The 22,131-nt window shown below is 36.8% G+C and overlaps 1 protein-coding gene across 5 annotated transcripts; it reads right to left on the bottom strand.

Moving 5' to 3' along the window:
• Positions 1-1,291: 1,291 nt before the first annotated feature.
• Positions 1,292-21,159, bottom strand: LOC115435415 (NLR family CARD domain-containing protein 3-like). 5 transcript variants are annotated; one of them, XM_030157802.1, is made up of 17 exons: positions 21,036-21,159; positions 16,338-16,451; positions 15,647-15,698; positions 15,486-15,579; positions 15,260-15,373; positions 14,539-14,673; positions 13,789-13,923; positions 13,036-13,170; positions 12,145-12,279; positions 10,656-10,698; positions 10,381-10,570; positions 7,724-9,506; positions 7,386-7,559; positions 6,363-6,536; positions 6,095-6,265; positions 5,959-6,005; positions 1,292-3,460 (listed from the first exon to the last, which is right to left on the bottom strand). In XM_030157802.1, the coding sequence occupies exons 4-17, from the start codon at positions 15,545-15,547 to the stop codon at positions 2,919-2,921; spliced, it is 3,840 nt and encodes a 1,279-aa protein (XP_030013662.1). In that variant the 5' UTR covers positions 15,548-15,579; positions 15,647-15,698; positions 16,338-16,451; positions 21,036-21,159; the 3' UTR covers positions 1,292-2,918. The 5 variants fall into 5 exon arrangements, with proteins under 5 accessions (XP_030013662.1, XP_030013663.1, XP_030013664.1 ...); XM_030157803.1 differs by lacking the exon at positions 15,486-15,579; XM_030157804.1 differs by lacking the exon at positions 13,036-13,170 and having other exon boundaries at positions 15,486-15,698.
• Positions 21,160-22,131: the final 972 nt, after the last annotated feature.

Genomic DNA, 22,131 nt, shown 5'->3' with positions numbered 1-22,131 from the left:
GTCTGTGCTTGGCCCAGTCCCTTTATGATTCAATATGTGCATAATACACAACTTTAGAACTCTAGTGAGTCAAATTGTCAACAACATTGGAAAAATCCCTCTGAAATCAAAACACGTAATTAACGATGAAGAAAATTAGAGCCCAACCGATTAATCCCCCCCCAAGTCTTATGAACTATTCACCCCCCCACACACACCCATGACTGTGAGCTACCTCAGTTTCATTCTGCAAGCACGCCTGGGTATCAATAGTGTAGGGGAGACCGGGGACAGTTGGAACATGGGTCAGTTGGAACTCTTGCAATTGCTCTAATCAGGAACAACTTAGGACTCACCTAATTCACTCTGCACATGCTCAGTTTAGTCCTTAGTCCACATAGGAAGTTGTAGTACCATGAGGCAGACACATCAAAATTTGTGAGGGAAAACATAATTTTGTGGTAAGTAATATTTTTTGCTTTAATTATTTTTTTGATTGCATAGCTTGCTTTGTAGTTGGACTCATTAAAGGTAGGTGTCGCTTACATTTTAAAGAATGATTTACCAAACAATTTTTATGTCACTACTTAAAAAATATAGACACACATCTTTTCAACAGTCTGCTCTCCCCAGCATAAAAACTACCACATGTACAGCCCATGGTTCCACACAGATCACACACTAGTCTAATATAAGACTATTATAGAGCGTTTTAAAGTTGTGTAAATTATCTTTGTGAGATAAACAAGGATTTATGCAACTGCTAATCCACCTGTCCACAATTATCTAATATAAAATTATTATATCCTGTGTAGATCAATGTTCTTATTTCATATACTAGCCAATATATCAGTTATCAGCCAATATATTGGATATCGGCTTTTTTAAGTCCACAATACTGGTATCAGCATTGGCTCCAAAAATCCCATATCAGTCGGGCTCTAAGCAAAATATTCAGTACAAACACAGTATGTTTCTTTGTGACACATTGATAAGATGACATTGACACATTAGACATGCACTTGTCTCATCCTCAACTTCTGCACTTACAATAATAATAATAATAATAATAATAATAATAAAAGATATTAGGCTGGATATTTGCAATTCACTTACAATGGTACTACCTGTTGCCTATTTCTAGGAATGTCTCAAAAACAGACAAACATAATATATTATAAAATTTCATGAATTGATATAATATATAGGATAATACATCTACATCATTGTTAAAATGTACATGTTCATACTATATGACTGTGCAGATAAATGTCATTTTGTACTGTGGATTAATATCAGTGTGTTTTTATTAAATTTGTGAGTTATTTTACAAAATCTAGCAGAGATGTTACGTTGATTCATTGTCTTCATTAAAACTGTTGATATTCTCATAATCATCCCATTAATGCAGAATGTCTCAGCTGTGAAGCCTGCTCATATAAGTACAATAGTTCTGTGTGTAGCTGTGCTCTGGTAAGATGGCAGCAATGTAATACCTCCGTGCTATCCTTTGTAAATGTGTTAATTTCACATCTCCCCTTTTATATCTAAAACAAATACACTTGCTCGGCTGCATAAACTTACAGCGTGGTAACACAAGCAGTTACTGTGATTAATGACATTTTAATATGAATTTAAGACTTGAAGCAGACTGTCCACAGGTGTAACTGGAGGTTTGAGAACTGTTTCTGGTGAAGTATCCTCTGCTGTTATCACCACTCAGATCCTTGTCAGTGTTAAGCAGGTACTATTAAGTATAAGCTCACACTCTGTCCATTATCTGGGACAGGCTGAAGAAGCCTTAATGGTTTGAGTCTCCATTTGAACGTGTCTGAGCAGCTTCAGCACAAACTGTCTTTGGTTTGTGATGACGTAGCTGAGGCTGCTGACTCCAAAAATGTCCCATGTTCCATTCAACCAGAGGCTGAACTCCCATTAGCTGATTTTATGTTCAGTTCAGAATCATAATAGATTTACATTATCCATCCATGTGTTCATCTTTTTCACTTTATTCAGGTGCAGACATTATATGATGATATATGATGCTCTGGTTATATAAACTAGGGCTGCACGATAATGGAAAAAAACACTGACATTGCCTTTTTTTTTTTTTTAACCCTGTGATATATATTGCAATATGAAAATACACTCAGTATATAACAGCTGTGTGGTGCCGACGTAAATGGTCAAACTAATAAGTTGTGAATGAAGCAAAAGTAATGTGGTATGTTGCATAAATGAGAGGTGGGAGTGGGATTTAATAAGTTTTCTTCTTCCCACTCCTTTTACACATCTGTACATATTGAATTTATTTTATTACTAGTATGCATGGCAATTAACTCTTTGTCTTGATCACCTTCATTCATTAATGTATTTGCTTTTTGCTATTTTGTTCATTTTTTTATTGTGCTTTTAGTCTTCTGTACAGCACTTTGGTCCACTGTGGTTGTTTTAAAGTGCCTTATAAATAAAATTGGATTGGATTAGTTGTATAAACACATAATGTAGGTCATCCATTCAATCATTCATTTTCTGAACTGATTAACCTGTATGTGTTACCAGTTTGTCACAGACCTGACACAAACACAAAAAACAACCATTCACTCTCACATTCACACCGAAGGGCAATTTTACAGTGACCTTTTTTGTAAAAGGTCACTTGACAAAACTGATTTCATAGCATTATTTCTCATTTCATTAGTTCTACTTAGGGGGTTGGGGAAGTTATCTGTTGGTTAAATGAGGTTTCACTTTCTGAAAATCACCTACATTGCAAAATGAGGAGACTTTTCTCGCACAACAAAAATTCCTAATACAACCTGTCTGCTTGTGAGTCTTCCAGTTATAAATTGGTCGATCTTTTGACCAGTGTCCAGTCTTATTCGATCCCTAATCAACGCAGTATGCACTTTAATCAGCCTTTTCTCAAATTTTCAGGCTTATTCCACGTGACACAACCGGACTGAGGAGTCATGACCCCACACTCTGAATACGGGGAACAGAGGCTCGGTGAATCTGGTGTGGAAGGTGTGCAGGTGTGTCAGAGAGCATCCACAGGACACTCTGTAGAAGGACAAGATGCCGGCCTTCCAGTCCAGGTACACGGCCAGCTTACGAGAGCCGGCCAAAGGAACCTGAATGACATGGCTTTTGTAGTTATGATAAGCGCGGTAGCCATGGACAGAACAATGCAAACTCCAGGAGACTTTGTTGTATCCCATCACGGAGTCGTTTTCTGGACCTTTGCGCTTGATGCTTCTGTAGGTCACTCCAATCCCGGCCCAGTTTCCTTCCCACTCCACCTCCCAGTAGCAGCGGCTAGTCTGCCCCTCTTTGAAGAGCACTTGTGCCCAGTAGACAAACCGGTCTGGGTGGTCTGGATAAGGCTGCTCCTCTATGCTCTGACTCACTTTTCGATTCTGATCAGAGAAGATGATTTGTTTGTGGGCGGTGTTGAGATCCACAGTGAGTTCGCAGGAATCTGAAGGGAGGAAATGCAACAATTAAGAAACGTAAAGACACCATTTAACATCCACAGAATACATATACTACATGTTGCATCTTTAATTAGTGCATTAATACATTAACTGTGAAGAGAAATTCTGATAATTATTCTTATTCTCTCTCTACAAATGATCATATTGTAGTGTTTGCCACATTGCATTGTGGGTATTGGGCGTGTTGCTGATTATGTGTTATTTTTATGTGCAGGGGTTCAGCATGGTTGTGGTGTTAGTGATAATTTGGGGTTAATGTATATATGGCAATGTTTATTGGCCTTTTTGTGTTTGTTTTTGTATTTTTGTGGAGCTGCTCCATGAGTGAAGCCATAGGCCAAACAATGCCTTTCCTGTTCATCCATGATTGTGATAGTTTTTATCAATGCAAATTCTTAAGCACATCAAATTAAAAGCACATCTCGTGCTGTTTAATTTACACTGAGCTAAGTTTGTGTCAAACTTCCATCCACACTACAATGTCTTGCTTTCTGTTCCATTTACCCGTACAGAGCTGGGTCAAAGGGTTTTTGTTTACTCTGCACCTAATGCATGGAATCAGCTGCAGACAGACAGGCAACTGAGTAAATTTCTTTGAGTGCTTTTAAGTCCAAACAGAGTTCTCGAGGCTCACTCCATAACTTGCACTTGTTTTTCTTAATCTGCTTGTGAATGTTATTTTTACTGTTTCTTGTCAAATGTGAGTGTTATATGTGTTTTAACTGTGTAATCTTGTAACTGTGTGTTGTATTTGCTGCTGCCTATGTTGGCCAGGACTCCCTTGTAAAAGAGATTCTTAATATCAGTGGGATTTTTCCTGGTTAAATAAAGGTTAAATAAATAAATAGAGAAATGCAGGGGGGATTTTTATCTAAAATCCTGGGTTGATTTGAAATTCAGAATACTCATGTGCAAAAGTTTTACAAGGTAAATACTTGTAGTGGGGGCAATGTGAATTTGCAAAATGTTTAAAATGCTTAAAAGAACTGAATTGGTTATAATCTAGTTTCCCTAAAACAACTGTTCAGGGATTCTACATTTTAAAGATGACAAACCATCACAATCAAATTCACAGTCTATCTGCAAATTGCCACTTAAAGGCTAGTTTGTGCATAAATGAAACGCAGACTGAACAGTCGCTTTGTCCAACGCATACAGCTGCAAAATGAAACAAAGCACACCTTATGTATTTGCAGAGCTTTTCCAAATGGTGGAAGCTGTCATACGTAACAGGGGCCATTGTTCATGTTATTTTACTTGTCATATTTGCCATAACTGTATAACGTGGCATGTTGGTGTTTAGTAATGTGGTGTTCTCTTTCAGGAGCAGTAGGTAAATGCAACTTTAATACTTTAACACTCTCAGACATGTGTACAAACAGCAGCGCTGGGTATAAATATTGTGAATGAATGTCTTTCAGTTTACTGTATGAACACCATGTGCACTGTGTTGAAAACTGTTGATGACGATGATGATGTTATGAACAGACTTGTTCAAATAACAGTATAATGCATCTGACTTGTATGCTAAATTAAGTTACTGTTCTTTAGTTAGTGCTGATCTTAGATCTGTGATCATTCTAGCTATACCATATGATAAGCTTTTGAGGAGGATTGTACTGATTGTCATTAAATAATAACTTTGTCCAAACTTTCCTTCCCAATTTCAATTCATTTCAATTGCTCACATATCAGCGTATTATAGTATTTTACAGACTGTTGCAAGGTAAAGTGCTGGCATTAACATTTTCAAGTATGTTTGTTTAAGTCTAGGGCATCTTTTCAAGGCGTTTTTGGTCAAATTTAAGACTTTAAATTCACAAAAATAACAGTACAATGGGTGTCATAGTTATTATCTTGAACCAGTCTTAACCATGTTTCAATCCAGCTAATGTTACATGTACATTTTGTCATGACTAATGTTTACCTCATATTTGAACCCCTCCACCCATAAGTGATTATTGGTGGCTCCACTCATTACCATCTCCGTTAGAACAAAATGATCAACACTAATTACACATTTGACAACTTCTTCACAAAGATTTATAAAGCAAATATAGCAATATCACATATCACTTGTGTATAATTTAGGACAAATTTAAGACTTTTTTAGACTTTTCAAGGATCTGCAGACACGCTGAAGTCTGTGTGTATGATAATTTGCATTTTTGTGCACTAAAGTGATCAGTGTCAGTCTGTGTTAACTTTCACAGTTTGTGTAATGTATGGTTTTACTGGCAAAAACTGACAAAATAATGACAAAATGACGTCCTGTGTACTGCAATACCCAAATGTGACAAGCCAGTATCTACAACTAACCAGTACGCAGTCTGTTCATATGCAAGAAATAAACAGCAGCATCATAAAGAAGACAATGTTACACACAGAAACTCCATGCTGATGCCTAAGGATCTGGAGTGGAATGTGTGATGGTCAAATACAGTGTTCATTTAGTGTGTTTCATGCAGAATTCACAACTTACATTTTCTGAGCCCTGGTTTAAACCAGTATTCTGCGTTGTGGTCCACTCTGAAAGGAAAATAATCATCAGGCTTGATCTGAGCATGTTACATCAGAATCTGATAAAAAGCATTACAGAAGTTAAACCTGTTTCATACCTGAACTTTGTCAATTCACATCTTCCTTCAAGAGCATCAGAAATGAGCTTTAACCCATCCTGCCCCAGGTAATTGTAGCTCAGATCCAACTCTCTAAGATGAGATGGGTTGGATTTGACTGCTGAGGCCAAATATCCACACCCGGCCTGTGTGATGTTACAGAACGACAGCCTGGAACAGAGAGATCAAATAAAATCATCTGTTTCTTATAATAAAAAGACACCCCCTGTAGCTGCTAGACTTGAATTAAATGGTTTTAAAGTGACACCTGAGGGTTTCCAGTTGACATCTTGTACTTCCCAAACCCATGGAAAGCTTCTCTAATCCTGAGTCTTCAATGTCGTTGTCACTTAGGTCCAATTCCTGCAGATTTACTGAGTGACAGCTCAGGACTGAAGCCAAATTATCACAGCATTTGGGAGTGAGACTGCATCGGTTCAACCTGTGTAGACAATGCACAAAACCAAACCGTAAAAGCTTTGCAATGTCTTTCCCTTATTTTAATATTTTAATATTGTTATTATGAATATTACAAATCAAGATGTCATGCCAGTGCATCCCCAAGTACGTAAAATGGAAGATTTTGGACCTAAAATGTTGATCCAAAATATTGGCCTATTAGTCACTGGAGCTGATTCACTGGGATTATGAGTTCACAGTGTTTGATTTTGTGTATTTAGAACACATGTACTGGTGCCCATAGTCTCATAATAATCTTCTCAGACCGTGCTGGTGAGTGGCTGATTCCAGACCTGTAATCTACTCAGTTCATGATAATTATGTGGCATCAGGAAATGCAGCATTACACTCTTCAAACAATGTCATTTGGTAAATTTGGGTCTGAGGAAAAGCCACAAGTTATTTGAGTCTTGAGTTGAAAAAGTTTGGGAACCACTGTTACATAACTAATATATTTCCTCTATAAACAGATATAGAAAATATATAAACAGATAAATAAAAATTATCTGGAGAGTTGGAAATTAATGCACAATGGCAGGACATTAAATAAACACCATTGCTCTTTAGTGGCCAAATAGTTCAGCAATGAGATATAAAATTACACCAAACATATAAATTGACAACTGTTTAATGAAGTGATGATATGGGAAATACTGCAATACTTAAAGCCTTGCAACTAGTGTTGCTTACAGTGTTGTAACACCCAGACAAGCTCGCATCATTATTTACAAAACCATCCCTGTCTCAGCTGTCTGAAATGTTCCTGTTCACTGGGGATGCTCCAAACCTTGACTATTTTGATGATTAATTTTTGTTGGAAACACTGACTCACCTCAGTGTCTTCAATCTGCAGTTTGGACTCTGGAGACCAACGCAGAGAATCTCGATTCCTGTGTCTTGTAAATGATTGTCACTCAAATTCAAATGATTCAGTTCATTAGAACTTGAGCTGAGAGTGGACGACAGAGCCGGACAGCTGACTGCAGTCAGATTACAGTCATTCAACCTGATGAACAGAGGCAAGGACAATATGTTTGTAAGGGGGGTTTGTCTTATTACCTTAGACAAACTTTCCCCACATCCTAAAATGCTTTTGTCTAGTTGTGAATCTTCAGTCTAAACTGGGCTTAGTGATGCTTATTGAAAATGAAAACCATGAGTGAAACTCACATTGCTGATCTGGAGGCCTTAATGGCTGGTAAGAGTCTGTGAAGACCATCTTCTCTGTTGGAGTATTTCTTGAGGTGGATCTCCTTGGGTTTGTCAGGTGAGGTCAACAACAGGAAGACCAGAGCAGCCCACTGAGCTGGAGAGCACTGGTCCATGACACATTCACCGTCTGAGTCCATGTAAATCTGGATCTCCTCCATCAGAGAGTGGTCATTTAACTCGTTCAGGCAGTGGAAGAGGTTTATGTACCTCTCTGGTCTGCGAGCATGGCTGATTTTTTCCTTGATGTAGCTGATGATTTCCTCATGACTTTGCATGTTGGGCATGTTTGGTATGTTCAGGCCTCTGAGCAGAGTCTGACTGGACTCCACAGAGAGTCCAAGGAGAAAACGCAGGAACAGATCGAAGTGGCCATTTTCATTTTCAGTAGCCTTGTCCACTGCATCTTTATGCAGTTTGGAAATGGGCACATTCTGTGGCCTCAAGTTGAACTTTTCTTTCATCAGGTTTACACCTTTGATGTTGTACATCACATGGACATGCAGAGCTGCAAGAAACTCTTCGACTGAAAGATGCACAAAGCAGAACACCCTCTGATCCCTCAAGGTCTCTTCCCTGAAGACCTGAGTGCACACTCCACTGTTGACAGAACCTTCTCTCACATCAATCCCACAGTCTCTCAGATCCTCCTCATAGAAGATCAGGTTTCCTTTCTCCAACTGCTGGAAAGCCAACTTTGCAAGTGACAGAATCACTTGATTGTTCCCTTGTGAGTCCAGTTCTTGCTCTTTGGAGTACTTATAGTTCATCTGTGAGATCTGATGTACTATAAAGTGAATGTACATCTGTGTCAGGGTCTTTGGCATTTTCCCCCCTCCTACTTTAGTGCACATTTCACCCAGCACAATTGACGAAATCCAGCAGAACAATGGCAAATGGCACATAATGTGGAGGCTCCTTGTTGATCTTATGTTTGCAATGACTCTTTTGGCTAGGTTCTCATCTTCAATTTTCCTCTTGAAGTAGGCTTCTTTCTGTGAGTTGTTGAAACCTTGTATCTCAGTCACCCGGTCGATGTACTGTGGAGGGATGCAGCTGGATGCAGCAGGTCGGGTAGTTATCCACAGTTTGGCATGTGGTAGAAGGTTCCCAGTGATGAGGTTTGTCAGCAGCACATCCACTGAAGTTGACTGTGTGGCATCACTGCATCTTTCATTTCTCTTGAAATCCAGACAGAGCCTGCTCTCATCAAGTCCGTCCAGTATGATCAGAACCTTGTACATGGTCAGGTCTTTGATTCCAGACTCTTTCAACCCTGGAGAAACTTCATAAAGGAGATCCATCAGACTTCTTTCTTCATTTTTCAGCAAATTCAGCTCCCTAAAAGAGAGGGGAAAGAGGAGCTGGATGTCTTGGTTGATGACATCCTCAGACCAGTCTAAAATAAACTTTTGTACCCGTAAGGTTTTTCCAATGCCGGCTATCCCCATGGTGAGCACAGTTCGGATAGTTTTGTCTTCTTTTGGTAGGGGTTTTAAAATGTCCTTACTGCTGATCACCTGAGTTTCCAAATGCTTCTTCTTATAAAAAGCTGTCTCTATTTGTCGGATTTCATGCTCCTGGTTGACTTCACTAGTTCCCTGTGTCAGGTAAATTGTTGTATAAATCTTTTTTAAAGGCACAGGCCATTCATGTGTAACCATGTCTTCCAAGAAGTGCTCATTTTTCGTCTTCAGGTATAATTTTTGCTTCCGCTGGTAAGGGACAAGTTCTCCATAATGACCTAAAACCACAGAGGTGTATAACATCAATAACAACATTATTTCATGCACCCCTAGGGTTGTGCAATATGACTAAAAGCTTGATAATCATGATAGATCCAGGGGGAGTTGGGTTATAATGTTTGCAAACTGTGTTTCTGGAGGAGCTTTTCAGGTCACTATAAACCCAGTGTCTAATACTGACTGGTTATAACCACTAAGATCAAACATTCTAATGTTAACATTAATACTAAGCTTATATGATTAAGCTGGCTTGGTTTCTCTTTGGTAGACCATCAGAGTCTACATAACACCAGTATCCAAATGCGGGCAGATATCGGTGTATGGGTTATGGGATTTCAGATACAACAAAATAAACCATAGAACATAAAATGAAGTCAGGGATGCACTAATGTATTGACCACACAATGGTATTGTCATTTCAAGTGTCCATTCACCAACAGTAGTGTTAGGTATTTATTGTTTGGGTAATATTAAAGGTTTTTTTCGTTTTTTAATATGTATGTTTGAATTTGTGATGACAGATAATGTGATGAATGGCTGAAAAACTCTAAAATTGTAACTATTTTTTATAAAAGATTTCATTGTTGAGCAAGAATCAATACAAACAAAATAAAGAAATATAAAGTAACATAAGTATCAGCATGGACCAAATTGTCATAAATATCAGTCGGCAATTTTCTATTAGCACATCCCTAAACAAAATGATACAATGTTTTTGATGTTTCCACAGCATTTCTCTATTAAAAAAAGTATTTTCTGTTCTTCCAAAACGTGACATATGTGGTCATACCATAGCTGCAAAACTGTCTAGCAGCCAGTTGCCTACACTCAAACATCTGACCAAAGCCAGTAAATGAATATAAAGTCTCTTACTTTTCTCAAGTGTGTCAGCATGCTCATCCTTCTTCATGGTCCTCAAAACATGTAGGGCAGTTTTTACGACTGCTTCTTTTATTTCAGCTTCAGCATTTACCAGCTGATCATCCTCAGCAGAAGCAGAGAGGACCTGGTGGGGTGCTTTCAGAGCTTGTTTTAGAAGGGCCAGTGACGCCTTTTCAAACTCCTGAAAGAAGCCAATGATGCTTTTTACTTTTATATCATAAATCAAACTCATTGTTTTCTTTGTGTTTATGAATTAAAATGCTCACCGTCATATCCAGGTTCTGTTGATTGTTCAGTGTAGTCTCAATGCTTAAAAAGGTTTAAAAAGTAATGCGCAAAGTATTAGAATTTGTTGGAAAATTAAATCCAGTAAATATTTAACTGACTTCAACATAAATTATTAATCTAAATGCAGTGACATCACTCGCCGTATTTCCCTGTATGCTGATGACAGTTTATTATTTTACATAGCTATTTTTTCTTCCATTCAACACTTGTTTGATAAATTTTTATTCCTTCTACTTAACATGTTGGAAATAAACAGATTTCATCTATTAATATAAAAACAGTTGTGACTGTCAGTATAACGTGCAAAATATACAACAGGATCATTAAAACTAAGTCAGAATTACAAGTATTGGCTCTGGGCTGGCAAGCAAGATTAAGGTCAAAGACTATATAAAGTCTATTAAAGATGAGGAGGATGATAAAAGATCAGAAACCAACAGTAAAAGACAAATGTGTGACCCATAAAAGAAGACAAAATGTCCCCATGTTCGAAAAGCGTACCTCAGAAGTGTGTTTGTTGAAGAAATTAAAATAATTAAACCCTTCTATGAATGAGAATCTGATGGTCAAACATCATTCTCTTCGGTTGTTATTCAGTATAAGTACCCATTCATGACCTCTCATACACATTTAAGAAGTAAAATTTGGCTGACTGTGGAAGCAGAGGATCCTGTCAGGTTTATAAATCATTGTCTTCATGTCTCCAATCATGACAAAAATCAGAGTATGTCTAAAATGCTGAATATAGTATAATACTTGAGATGTTTTGCAGTGGATTCCATTTTCTTGTGACTACCATTCTGAATCATGGTTAGTAAAATTAACATAAGAAGAACATAAATATGAGCCAAAGACAGACTTGAACCAAAACAATAAATACAAATGAACATTCTTTTTTAAATTTCTTGTGTATGAAATCCATCCTTGGCCTGTCCTATGTATATCATCAACACTTTACATCAGTGGCTCAAAAAGACATTTATTTTCTCTTTAAGACCCAAAGTACTAAAAGTGCATCAGAGTTGCTATTATGTCTATTTTTCTACCAACTTTCATTCATTCATTCATTTTCTGAACCCGCTTTATCCTCACTAGGGTCACGGGGGTCGCTTGGAGCCTATCCCAGCTACATAGGGGCGAAGGCGGGGTACACCCTGGACAAGTCGCCAGTTCATCGCAGGGCACCAACTTTCCACCATCAAAATAAAGCTGAATAAAATACACTGTGCTGGAATATGAGGTTGCACTAAAATGTCAAAATCCCTTTCTAAGGTTTCAAAAGCAAGTAATATCAAATATGCAGAACAATCAGAATCAGAATAGCCTTGTTACATTGTTTTCATCAACATCACACGATGCAGTATTTCTCTAGAGAAACAATTAATATTACAATCAATATGGTTCAAGAAAAAGGTGAGCAACAAATGTCTCTGGAATAATTTTTTTAAACAGAAAATCTCGTCTTACTTTGCTCCTGAATGTCTGTGCTCAGCGCTGAAAACTGGAGGCCTAAGTCTGGAGCGATCACTCTTTAGAGACACAGAGCTCATGGTGGAAACAGTGGATCCATTGTCAGGTTCATATCTCCTCCTCTTCACGAGTCTAATCAAACACATCATAATTAGCCTTGTGTCAGTCCTGCAGAAAATACCACCCAATATAACTGCCAGAACAGATAATCACAGAAAACAGCAAGGTCAAATAACAAAGATAAAGACAAAGTAAAGAAATACAATAAAACAAACATATGACAGGTTCCACTGTCAGTATTTATTTAACAAATGAACCAGAAATAGAAGTGGGAGTTTTCTGCATAACAGTGGTAAGATACAGTGGTGAAACAGCGAATACTACAACCAGGGGACAACAGATTCAGGCTGAACAAGACAGGGCCAAGAACTGACCCCTGTGGGACCCCACATGACATCAGAGCAGCTGTCAAGAGGGGAATTTGTTGACAGTTATTCTGTATACTCTATTAATATTTACACAATAATAAAAATGAATACTAGAACTTTTTTTCATTTGTCATTTCTAAAATCATCCAATATGAGACAATTGACCAAAAGACATATTTGAACCAAATAAATAAATAAAAAGAAAACGTTATGTTTTGAAAATTTCTTTCGTTTTTCTCCTTCAGCTTCCTCCTTTCAACTTTTTTGCAAGTTGAGTTTAGAGAGATTTATTTAGTCTCATCTGGACCCAAATTTACAAAAATGCATCATGAATTGTCATAGTCTACATTTCTACTGACAATGAACAATGGACAACTAGAATGTCCGACCTTCAATCATAGGTCACAGCATTATGTTGAAAACCCCTAAGTGTTGGAAAGGCACATTTTGATCATCCTACTTTGCTTCTGAATGTCTGTCCTCAGCGCTGAAAACTGGAGGCCTAAGTCTGGAGCGATCACTCTTTAGAGACACAGAGCTCAAAGTGGAAACAGTGGATCCACTGTCAGGTTCATATCTCCTCCTCTTCACGAGTCTAATTAAACACATCATAATTAGCCTTGTGTCAGTCCTGCAGATAATACCACCCAAAACAATAGCAAATACAGATAATCACAGAAAACAGCAAGGTCAAATAATGAAGATAAAGACAAAGTAAAGAAATAGAGTAAAACAAACATATGACAGGTTCCACTATGTCAGTATTTATTTAACAAAAGAACAAGAAATAGAAGTGGGAGTTATCTGCATAACAGTGGTAAGATACAGTGGTGAAATAGTGAATACTACGACCAGTGGACAACAGACTCAAGATCAACTATATGGGGCCAAGAACTGACCCCTTGTGACCCCACATGACATCAGAGCAATTGTCAAGAGGGGAATTTGTCAACAGTGATTCTGTATATTCTGATAATATATACACAACAATAAAACTGAATACTAGAGCTTTTTTCCATTTGTCATTTATGAAATCATCCAATATGAGACCACTGACCAAAAAACATATTTGAGCCAAATAAATAAATAAAAAAGAAAACGTTATGTTTTGAAAGTTTCTATCATTTTTCGTTACTACGATCACTATGGTTCAAGAAAAAGGTGAGCAACAAATGTCTCTAGAATATTTTTTTTAACAGAAATCTCATCTTACTTTGCTCCTGAATGTCTGTGCTCAGCGCTGAAAACTGGAGGCCTAAGTCTGGAGCGATCACTCTTTAGAGACACAGAGCTCAAGGTGGAAACAGTGGATCCACTGTCAGGTTCATATCTCCTCCTCTTCGTGAGTCTAATCAAACACATCATAATTAGCCTTGTGTCAGTCCTGCAGAAAATACCACCCAATATAACTGCCAGAACAGATAATCACAGAAAACAGCAAGGTAAAATAACAAAGATAAAGACAAAGTAAAGAAATAGAATAAAACAAACATATGACAGGTTCCACTATGTCAGTATTTATTTAACAAAAGAACCAGAAATAGAAGAGGGAGTTTTCTGCATAACAGTGGTAAGATACAGTGGTGAAATACTGAATACTATGACCAGTGGACAACAGATTCAGGCTGAACAAGACAGAGCCAAGAACTGACCCCTGTGGGACCCCACATGACATCAGAGCAGCTGTCAAGACGGGAATTTGTCAACAGTGATTCTGTATATTCTGATAATATATACACCATAATAAAACTGAATACTAGAGCTTTTTTCCATTTGCCATTTCTAAAATCACCCAATATGAGACCATTGACTAAAAAACATATTTGAGCCAAATAAATAAATAAAAAGAAAACGTTACGATTTGAAAGTTTCTTTTGTTTTTCATTATTACGATCAATATGGTTCAAGAAAAAGGTGAGCAACAAATGTCTCTAGAATATTTTTAACAGAAATCTCATCTTACTTTGCTCCTGAATGTCTGTGCTCAGCGCTGAAAACTGGAGGCCTAAGTCTGGAGCGATCACTCTTTAGAGACACAGAGCTCAAAGTGGAAACAGTGGATCCACTGTCAGGTTCATATCTCCTCCTCTTCACGAGTCTAATTAAACACATCATAATTAGCCTTGTGTCAGTCCTGCAGATAATACCACCCAAAACAATAGCAAATACAGATAATCACAGAAAACAGCAAGGTCAAATAATAAAGATAAAGACAAAGTAAAGAAATAGAGTAAAACAAACATATGACAGGTTCCACTATGTCAGTATTTATTTAACAAAAGAACAAGAACTAGAAGTGGGAGTTATCTGCATAACAGTGGTAAGATACAGTGGTGAAATAGTGAATACTACGACCAGTGGACAACAGACTCAAGATCAACTAGATGGGGCCAAGAACTGACCCCTTGTGACCCCACATGACATCAGAGCAGTTGTCAAGAGGGGAATTTGTCAACAGTGATTTTGTATATTTTGATAATATATACACAATAATAAAACTGAATACTAGAGCTTTTTTCATTTCTCATTTATGAAATCTTCAAACATGAGAATTTCTCTTACAAAAATATAACCAAAAGACAGATTAGAGCCAAAAATGAAACACATTCAGTAGATTCTCATGTAACGTTGTTATCTAGCTTTGAGCTTTCAGTTTCTTTTGTTACAAAAGCAAATAATCATACCTTTGTTTCGCAGTTGTAAAAGTTGATCTGTCTGGTAAAGGTGTTGGCTCTCTCTGAAGGTTGATGTCTTTCATTTTCAGGGCTTCAGAAGTAGACAGACCAGTATTGCTGCAACTTGAAAAAAAAAAAAAAAAAAACACCATACCTTTACATCAGTAGCTTCATTAGATCTGTAAGCTACACAATGAAATGAAAGGAGATGGACTCGGAGTGTTCATAAATTTACCTCGTGGAAATTACCATCAGGATATGATCACCGGGATATGACCTAATTCTCTCAAAATGCATTAGTCATATCAGAACCAGGACAGCTGCAGTTTCTATAAATGTGGTGGAAATGTATCAGATCACCAGAACTAGTCTCACCAGTTAATACACTAAATATACCTATTTAATCTTTTCGTGCTTTCCTCTGCTTGTCTGTCCCTCTGCCCCCCATCTGAAACACAGATTGACATGCAATGTGAAAACACCTTAAACCCATGAACATCTGAACACAACATGAGGTTTTGCATGGTGAAAAATAAATAAAGACTTCATGTACTTACAAATTTTAGCTACACGGTATTTTGAGTATGTCCATTTTGTTAGTTTATATACGTCATAATTTCAGTACTAACCAGCTAATAAGCTTTTAAAACCCTTAAAGATAAGGTTAGACATCCTTTATTGCCCAGATAGGGGCATATGTTCTGGGCAGTAGTGCTGCACTAGCAAATACACAACATAATAAAGATGACACTGTAGTCAGATAACACAGTGTAAAATTAAATGAGATGTTATTGTATTACATACAATACTACTGCCAAGGCAGATCAGTGTTGCTGCCCCCACCCCCCATCACCGCCAATATGTAATAATTTGTTCCTTGTGCCAGTATCAACATTTCCTGAAAATTTCATCCAAATCCGTCCATAACTTTTTGAGTTATCTTGCTAACAGAGACGAACGAACAACATTTTACACAGTTTTCAGAGAGCAATACCTTGATTTATTGAATTTAAGAAACTGTCCAGCCTTACTTTAAGTATTTTGTCTTTTATTTTTATTACATATTACTTTATTTTGTTTTACTTACTCTTATGAAGACTCTTGAACTTTTGTTTCTTGTTGCCATCACTTTAGCAAACACACTGTCTACTTCATGGAGCTGAAACGGGGTGGTGTGTCGACCTGTTTCCTTTCGAGGTCACTGCACAGGAAACATAATATACATACATATATATATTTAGCTGCAGTGTCAACCTCTAAAAAGCAACACAAGCAATAGATTCAACTGCAGACCAGATTCTAATTTATAGTTGCTCATGACTCATCTGACTGAAAAAAGAGAAGTTGAAGAACCAGAAGTACTGGACAGGGAACCTTTCACAAACATGTTATGAAACTTTTTGTTTTTACAAAAAAACAATATTTCCCTTTAAGCAGTCGGACAAATTCCAAGAGGCAGCAAAGATCAGCAATAACAGAAAAACAAAGACAAATGAGAAAACTGTCTAATAAAAACATGCCAGAGAACCCAGTACTTAACAGTTCAGTAAACTGGTGTTCAGTTATCTGAGTGAGTTGTCTGAATGTCTGGAATGTTCAGATCAACTCCTACTTCATATCTGTTCTGACGATTAACTGGAATGCAGTGGTTGGGCCGTCAGGGCCTGCAAGGCCTTCTCTACTGGCCTAAAAAATATCTGAATCAAAGACTGATGTTAATTATATTTTGTCCATGAATACTTATTAAATAATTCCAAATGGTCTGTCTGCTTCCTTTCATAGCTTTTCCCCTGGTTGTGCTGCTTCCACACATGTATTTTCATATTAAAGCATTTAACCAATCACATTCCAGCCATCATTTGTTGCCAGGCAGGGTCATAGTCACAGTAATCTGCCTGGGAGGTTTCACAGTCACTTCTGCAGGCCCTCTCGATGCTCGTTGCTTCAACCCATCAGATTTTGACTTGGCGACACCAAGGCCCTCTAACATGCTACAGTAACGTCAGCGTGTTCACACCCTTTGATTGGGTAGTCAGTACTAGCCAAAGCTAGCAATCTGCATCTGTAGCGGGCTGCACCAACAGAAATACAGTTGTGTTGGTTTAACAGCTGTTTAGTCAAAACACAGTGGCTGAAGGAGGAGAAGAAATGGATTTGGATGTAGATTTATTGTCAAAACCATTTTTAAGACGGACTTTTCCAGAAAAGCTGGACATGGTTAAGAAAGGTTGGACAATTCCAAAGCTAGCAAGTCGGTCACAACCAGGAGAAGGATTTGTCTGTCACTTTCACTGCACTAACTATGACCGGTACCCCTGGTACCCACATGGATAATGTGTACAACAGAGGAGTTGAACTGTTTTTGAGGAAGGAAAGGAGGATGGATTTGGTGTACCAATCTGAATTTTTGGTGAGTAAAATGTTGCTATTTTCCTAAATAATATTACGAGTTAATGAGGTTATTATTGATGCTTCTTTAAGCCTCAGTCACAAAGCTTCGTAAGAACAATGGGTTCATACGAATCTCCCAGTTCGTATGAGTTCTGGAGTTTGTAGACATTAGTGGACGGAGCAGTAGTCTCTTACGGCTGTCTTATTAAGTCGGTACTGCTGCCGTTCAAAAAGCAAGAGCATCTTGAGGCCTCCATGAGAAAATGACGTGATTTTGAGTTATCTCTGCAGATTTGTTTCAAGTTTATTTTTCTGTTAATAAAAGACTTTATTCTTTGTATGTTCTGCACCGTGCGTTTGAGACCAGTCATTCACTCCGCCTTGACAGTTTGTATTTGTATATACTGTATAATGGTCCATAAATCATTCGCACAGTGTCCGTAGCCGTTTGTAACGGCATTTGTGTCTGAGGCTTCATGTGTGTCACAGCTGTAGCTGCAGTAGAAGGAGGCTTGTGCACCCTGGGTTTGTTTATTCAGTAAAGGCATTTATTGTGGCTACAGGAGTTATCTATCTGCGATGCAACGGCTCTTTATACTGCATTTCTGCATAATAAGATGGTTTTTATAACCATAAAATAGTTATTGAGGGGTGGATTGATTCAGACAGAGCACTATTGAAGGCCTAGGTGTGAAATGCACGGTCCGCCACTGCTGGAATGTCATGTAGTTGTTCAAGATATGAATTCATCAAATTTTATTCATTTTTTTTAATAGCCTCACATCATAACAATTATCTCATGAGTGGATCAAAAAATACAAAAAACATTTAGTAACAGGCAGAATATTGTTAAAATTACACTTAGTTCTTTACAGACATTCCAAGTTTTCATATTTTGTTCAGGTTATTCACATTTTTTGTGAAAGGATAGTTTGTAAATGTAAGTATTTTCATAGAATTTTTTTTTTGCACTAAAACAAAGATAAAAATTTGTGGCTGTCATTATTTATAGGTTATTATGATAGTATTTTACTGCTCTGACCCACTTGAGGTCATATTGGTCTGTATGCGGCCTCTGAACTAAACTGATTCTTAATATTTTCAGTGTAATTTTTGCATTTACAAAGTCAACCCAAGACGCCAGACTGGACCGTTCAGCGGGCCGGTTTTGGCCCGCGGGCCGTATGTTTGAAATTTGCTTTGGACTCTGAATGTTTTTGAGTGCAGCTCTGTTTTGCATTTGAAGCCAATAAACCGCACCCTGTTCTTCCGTGTTTATGCAACCAGCTGAAGCAGTTCTCATGAGAATTTGCCATTGCAGATATGAGCAGTTGTTTTTCACATATCTGCTTCGTTTAGAGGTTAAAGATTAGACAAATGCAAACAAACAGTTGAGAAAAGCACTGCAGACAAACACAGAAACAACCTTATCAGACTGCACTGATGTTTGCACAAATGCTCCTATTACTTTACCTCACTAAATGGTATTTGCAGCAGTTCTAAAATAATACAATAATACAATTCAACCTGTAAAATATCATTGTGCATATTGACAACACTATGCAAAAGTCTCTGGCAGCCTTTAGATTTGATGCAGTTGTGGCGCAGCAAAAACAAACTGATGCTTTTACTTTCATTATTACTCTTAAACACATAAGGGTGTGTGGTCAGACTTTTGACTGTAAACAAGTCTGGATTGGATTGTGTATAAATCCTCAAGAAATATCATCCCGCACATTTTAGACCATTTAGGGTTAAATTACACAGTAAAGGAGCATTGTTAGAATAAAAAAAAAAAAAAAAAGTCAAATAAAAAATGACTGGTTGGAGACACTTGTTTTACGTTCAGTTAATGATGCATTTTGCTGTAAAAGTTATTTATTCTTCAGTTTTCTCAGTTTTGATATAATAACTTTTGAATTTACTCTGAGCTTTTATGAACATTTACATGGTCAGTAAATTAAATATAGGAAAACACCTGATTTTCACTGAAAAATGTCAAATGCAGTGGGTAATATTATTAGAAATAAATGTAGTAAATAAAGAAACGTTTATTTGGAACTCACTACATTAATAGTTATAGGTCTTTAAGTGTTAATATTTGGGGGAAAATATAACAAAGACAGAACAATATTAAAAATTGAATAACGACAAAAGCAGTCATTATGAAAAGATAAATGTAACTGAGTGAAGCCCCCCCCCAAAAAAAACAAAACAAAAAACCAATTATAAAGGCAATAATTATATATTAAAATATGGAAAACTTGCAAATGTAAACTCATTATAGACACTGTGGAGGTGTTTGTGGGTTTCAGGTGTACACAGTATTCATTCTGAAACCATGTACTTTTATTTTTTATTTGTGCAGGAATTCAGTTTTGTTTCTCTGAGTCCTTTCTGTTTAGATATGACTGGATGAGCCCAACTTAACCCCAACTGAAAAATGTCAGGAAACAAAACAAAAACTACACTAACAAACATCACATTGTCTAGACTTTAAACAGAAACATTCCCTTTAAAACATGACTTCCACACATTTTCACTGAAAAAAAAGCTGAAGGTGACATTTGTAGCAGGTAAAAAACACTAAAATTAAAACTACAGGACTTTTTTTTGTTTTTACATCACTGACCAAAAACTTTCATATATACCTTAATATTTTATAATTCTTGTCTGGACTATTACAACCTAACCCTACTGCGATGTAAATGTGGAATGTGACAGGAAATTCTAATGTTTTTCAGATTTTTGGCTCCTCGTCCAAAAGTAATGTTTTTCTCCCCCCTGAAATTTCTGATTTATCTTATATTCTATTAATAATGTTGTGTTTATGGTATTTGCAGCAGTTCTAAAATAACACAATAATACAATTCAACCTGTAAAATATCATTGTGCATATTGACAACACTATGCAAAAGCCTCTGGCAGCCTTTAGATTAGTTGTTCTTGCAGGAAGTATGTGCACAGTATTGAAATCAGAAGTAAACAGCTTCAGTAGGGGAGTCAGTATAATAATCTGGATTTTTTTTTTTTTTTAATAACAGTGTTTTATTTCACACTTTCAGAACGTCCCAGAGGCTTTCATGGTGTCGATGTTAATACCAAAGAGATTCTGCAACATTCATATTTTTTTTCCGAAATGCATTTTGGTTTTTAACACTGTTTGCATATTCCTGCTGCAGTGCTGCACAGATATTACTACAAAAACTGACAAATGCATATATGTGGTCATGCATTTAAGAAAAACACAGGAGTATTGTACTGTGCATATAGTTTTACTTATTTTTTGGACACACATATTACAAAACTGCAAAAACAACAAGGCTAAAGGCAGCCTGAGACTTTTACACAGTACTGTACACAGGTTTAACGACGCAAAGAACAAAAAACTCACCTATTTTAGGCAATTTGTGTAGAACATAAATTCCCAATCGCGCGGGAAGACACAGTAAATCCCGCAGTTGTGGCGCAGCAAAAACAGACTGAGGAGTTTTCAGTTTCATTTCTTCATTTGATAAACAAAAAATGGGGTGGAGTCAGACTTTTGACTGTAAACAAGTCTGGATTGGATTGTGTAAAAATCTTAAAGAAATATCATCTCGCACATTTTTAGACCATTTAGGGTTAAATTACACAGTAAAGGAGCATTGTTAGAGTTAAAAAAAAAAAAAAAAAGTCAAATAAAAAATGACTGGTTGGAGACACTTGTTTTACGTTCAGTTAATGATGCATTTTGCTGTAAAAGTTACTTATTCTTCAGTTTTCTCAGTTTTGATATAATAACTTTTGAATTTACTCTGAGCTTTTATGAACATTTACGTTGTCAGTAAATTAAATATAGGAAAACACCTGATTTTCACTGAAAAATGTCAAATGCAGTGGGTAATATTATTAGAAATAAATGTAGTAAATAAAGAAACGTTTATTTGGAACTCACTACATAAATAGTTATAAGTCTTTAAGTGTTAATATTTGGGGGAAAATAGAACATTAAACAAAGACAGAACAATATTAAAAATCGAATAAAGACAAAAGCAGTCATTATGAAAAGATAAATGTAACTGAGTGAAGCCCCCCCCCCCCAAAAAAAAAAAAAAAAAATTACAAAGGCGATAATTATATATTAAAATATGGAAAACTTGCAAATGTAAACTCATTATAGACACTGTGGAGGTGTTTGTGGGTTTCAGGTGTACACAGTATTCATTCTGAAACCATGTGCTTTTATTTTTTATTTGTGCAGGAATTCAGTTTTGTTTCTCTGAGTCCTTTCTGTTTAGATATGACTGGATGAGCCCAACTTAACCCCAACTGAAAAATGTCAGGAAACAAAACAAAAACTACACTAATAAACATCACATTGTCTAGACTTTAAACAGAAACATTCCCTTTAAAACATGACTTCCACACATTTTCACTGAAAAAAAAGCTGAAGGTGACATTTGTAGCAGGTAAAAAACACTAAAATTAAAACTACAGGACTTTTTTTT

The sequence above is a fragment of the Sphaeramia orbicularis genome, chromosome 16 (assembly GCF_902148855.1).
Source record: "Sphaeramia orbicularis chromosome 16, fSphaOr1.1, whole genome shotgun sequence".
NCBI lineage: Eukaryota > Metazoa > Chordata > Actinopteri > Kurtiformes > Apogonidae > Sphaeramia > Sphaeramia orbicularis.
This window is presented reverse-complemented; position numbering and strand designations above follow the sequence as displayed.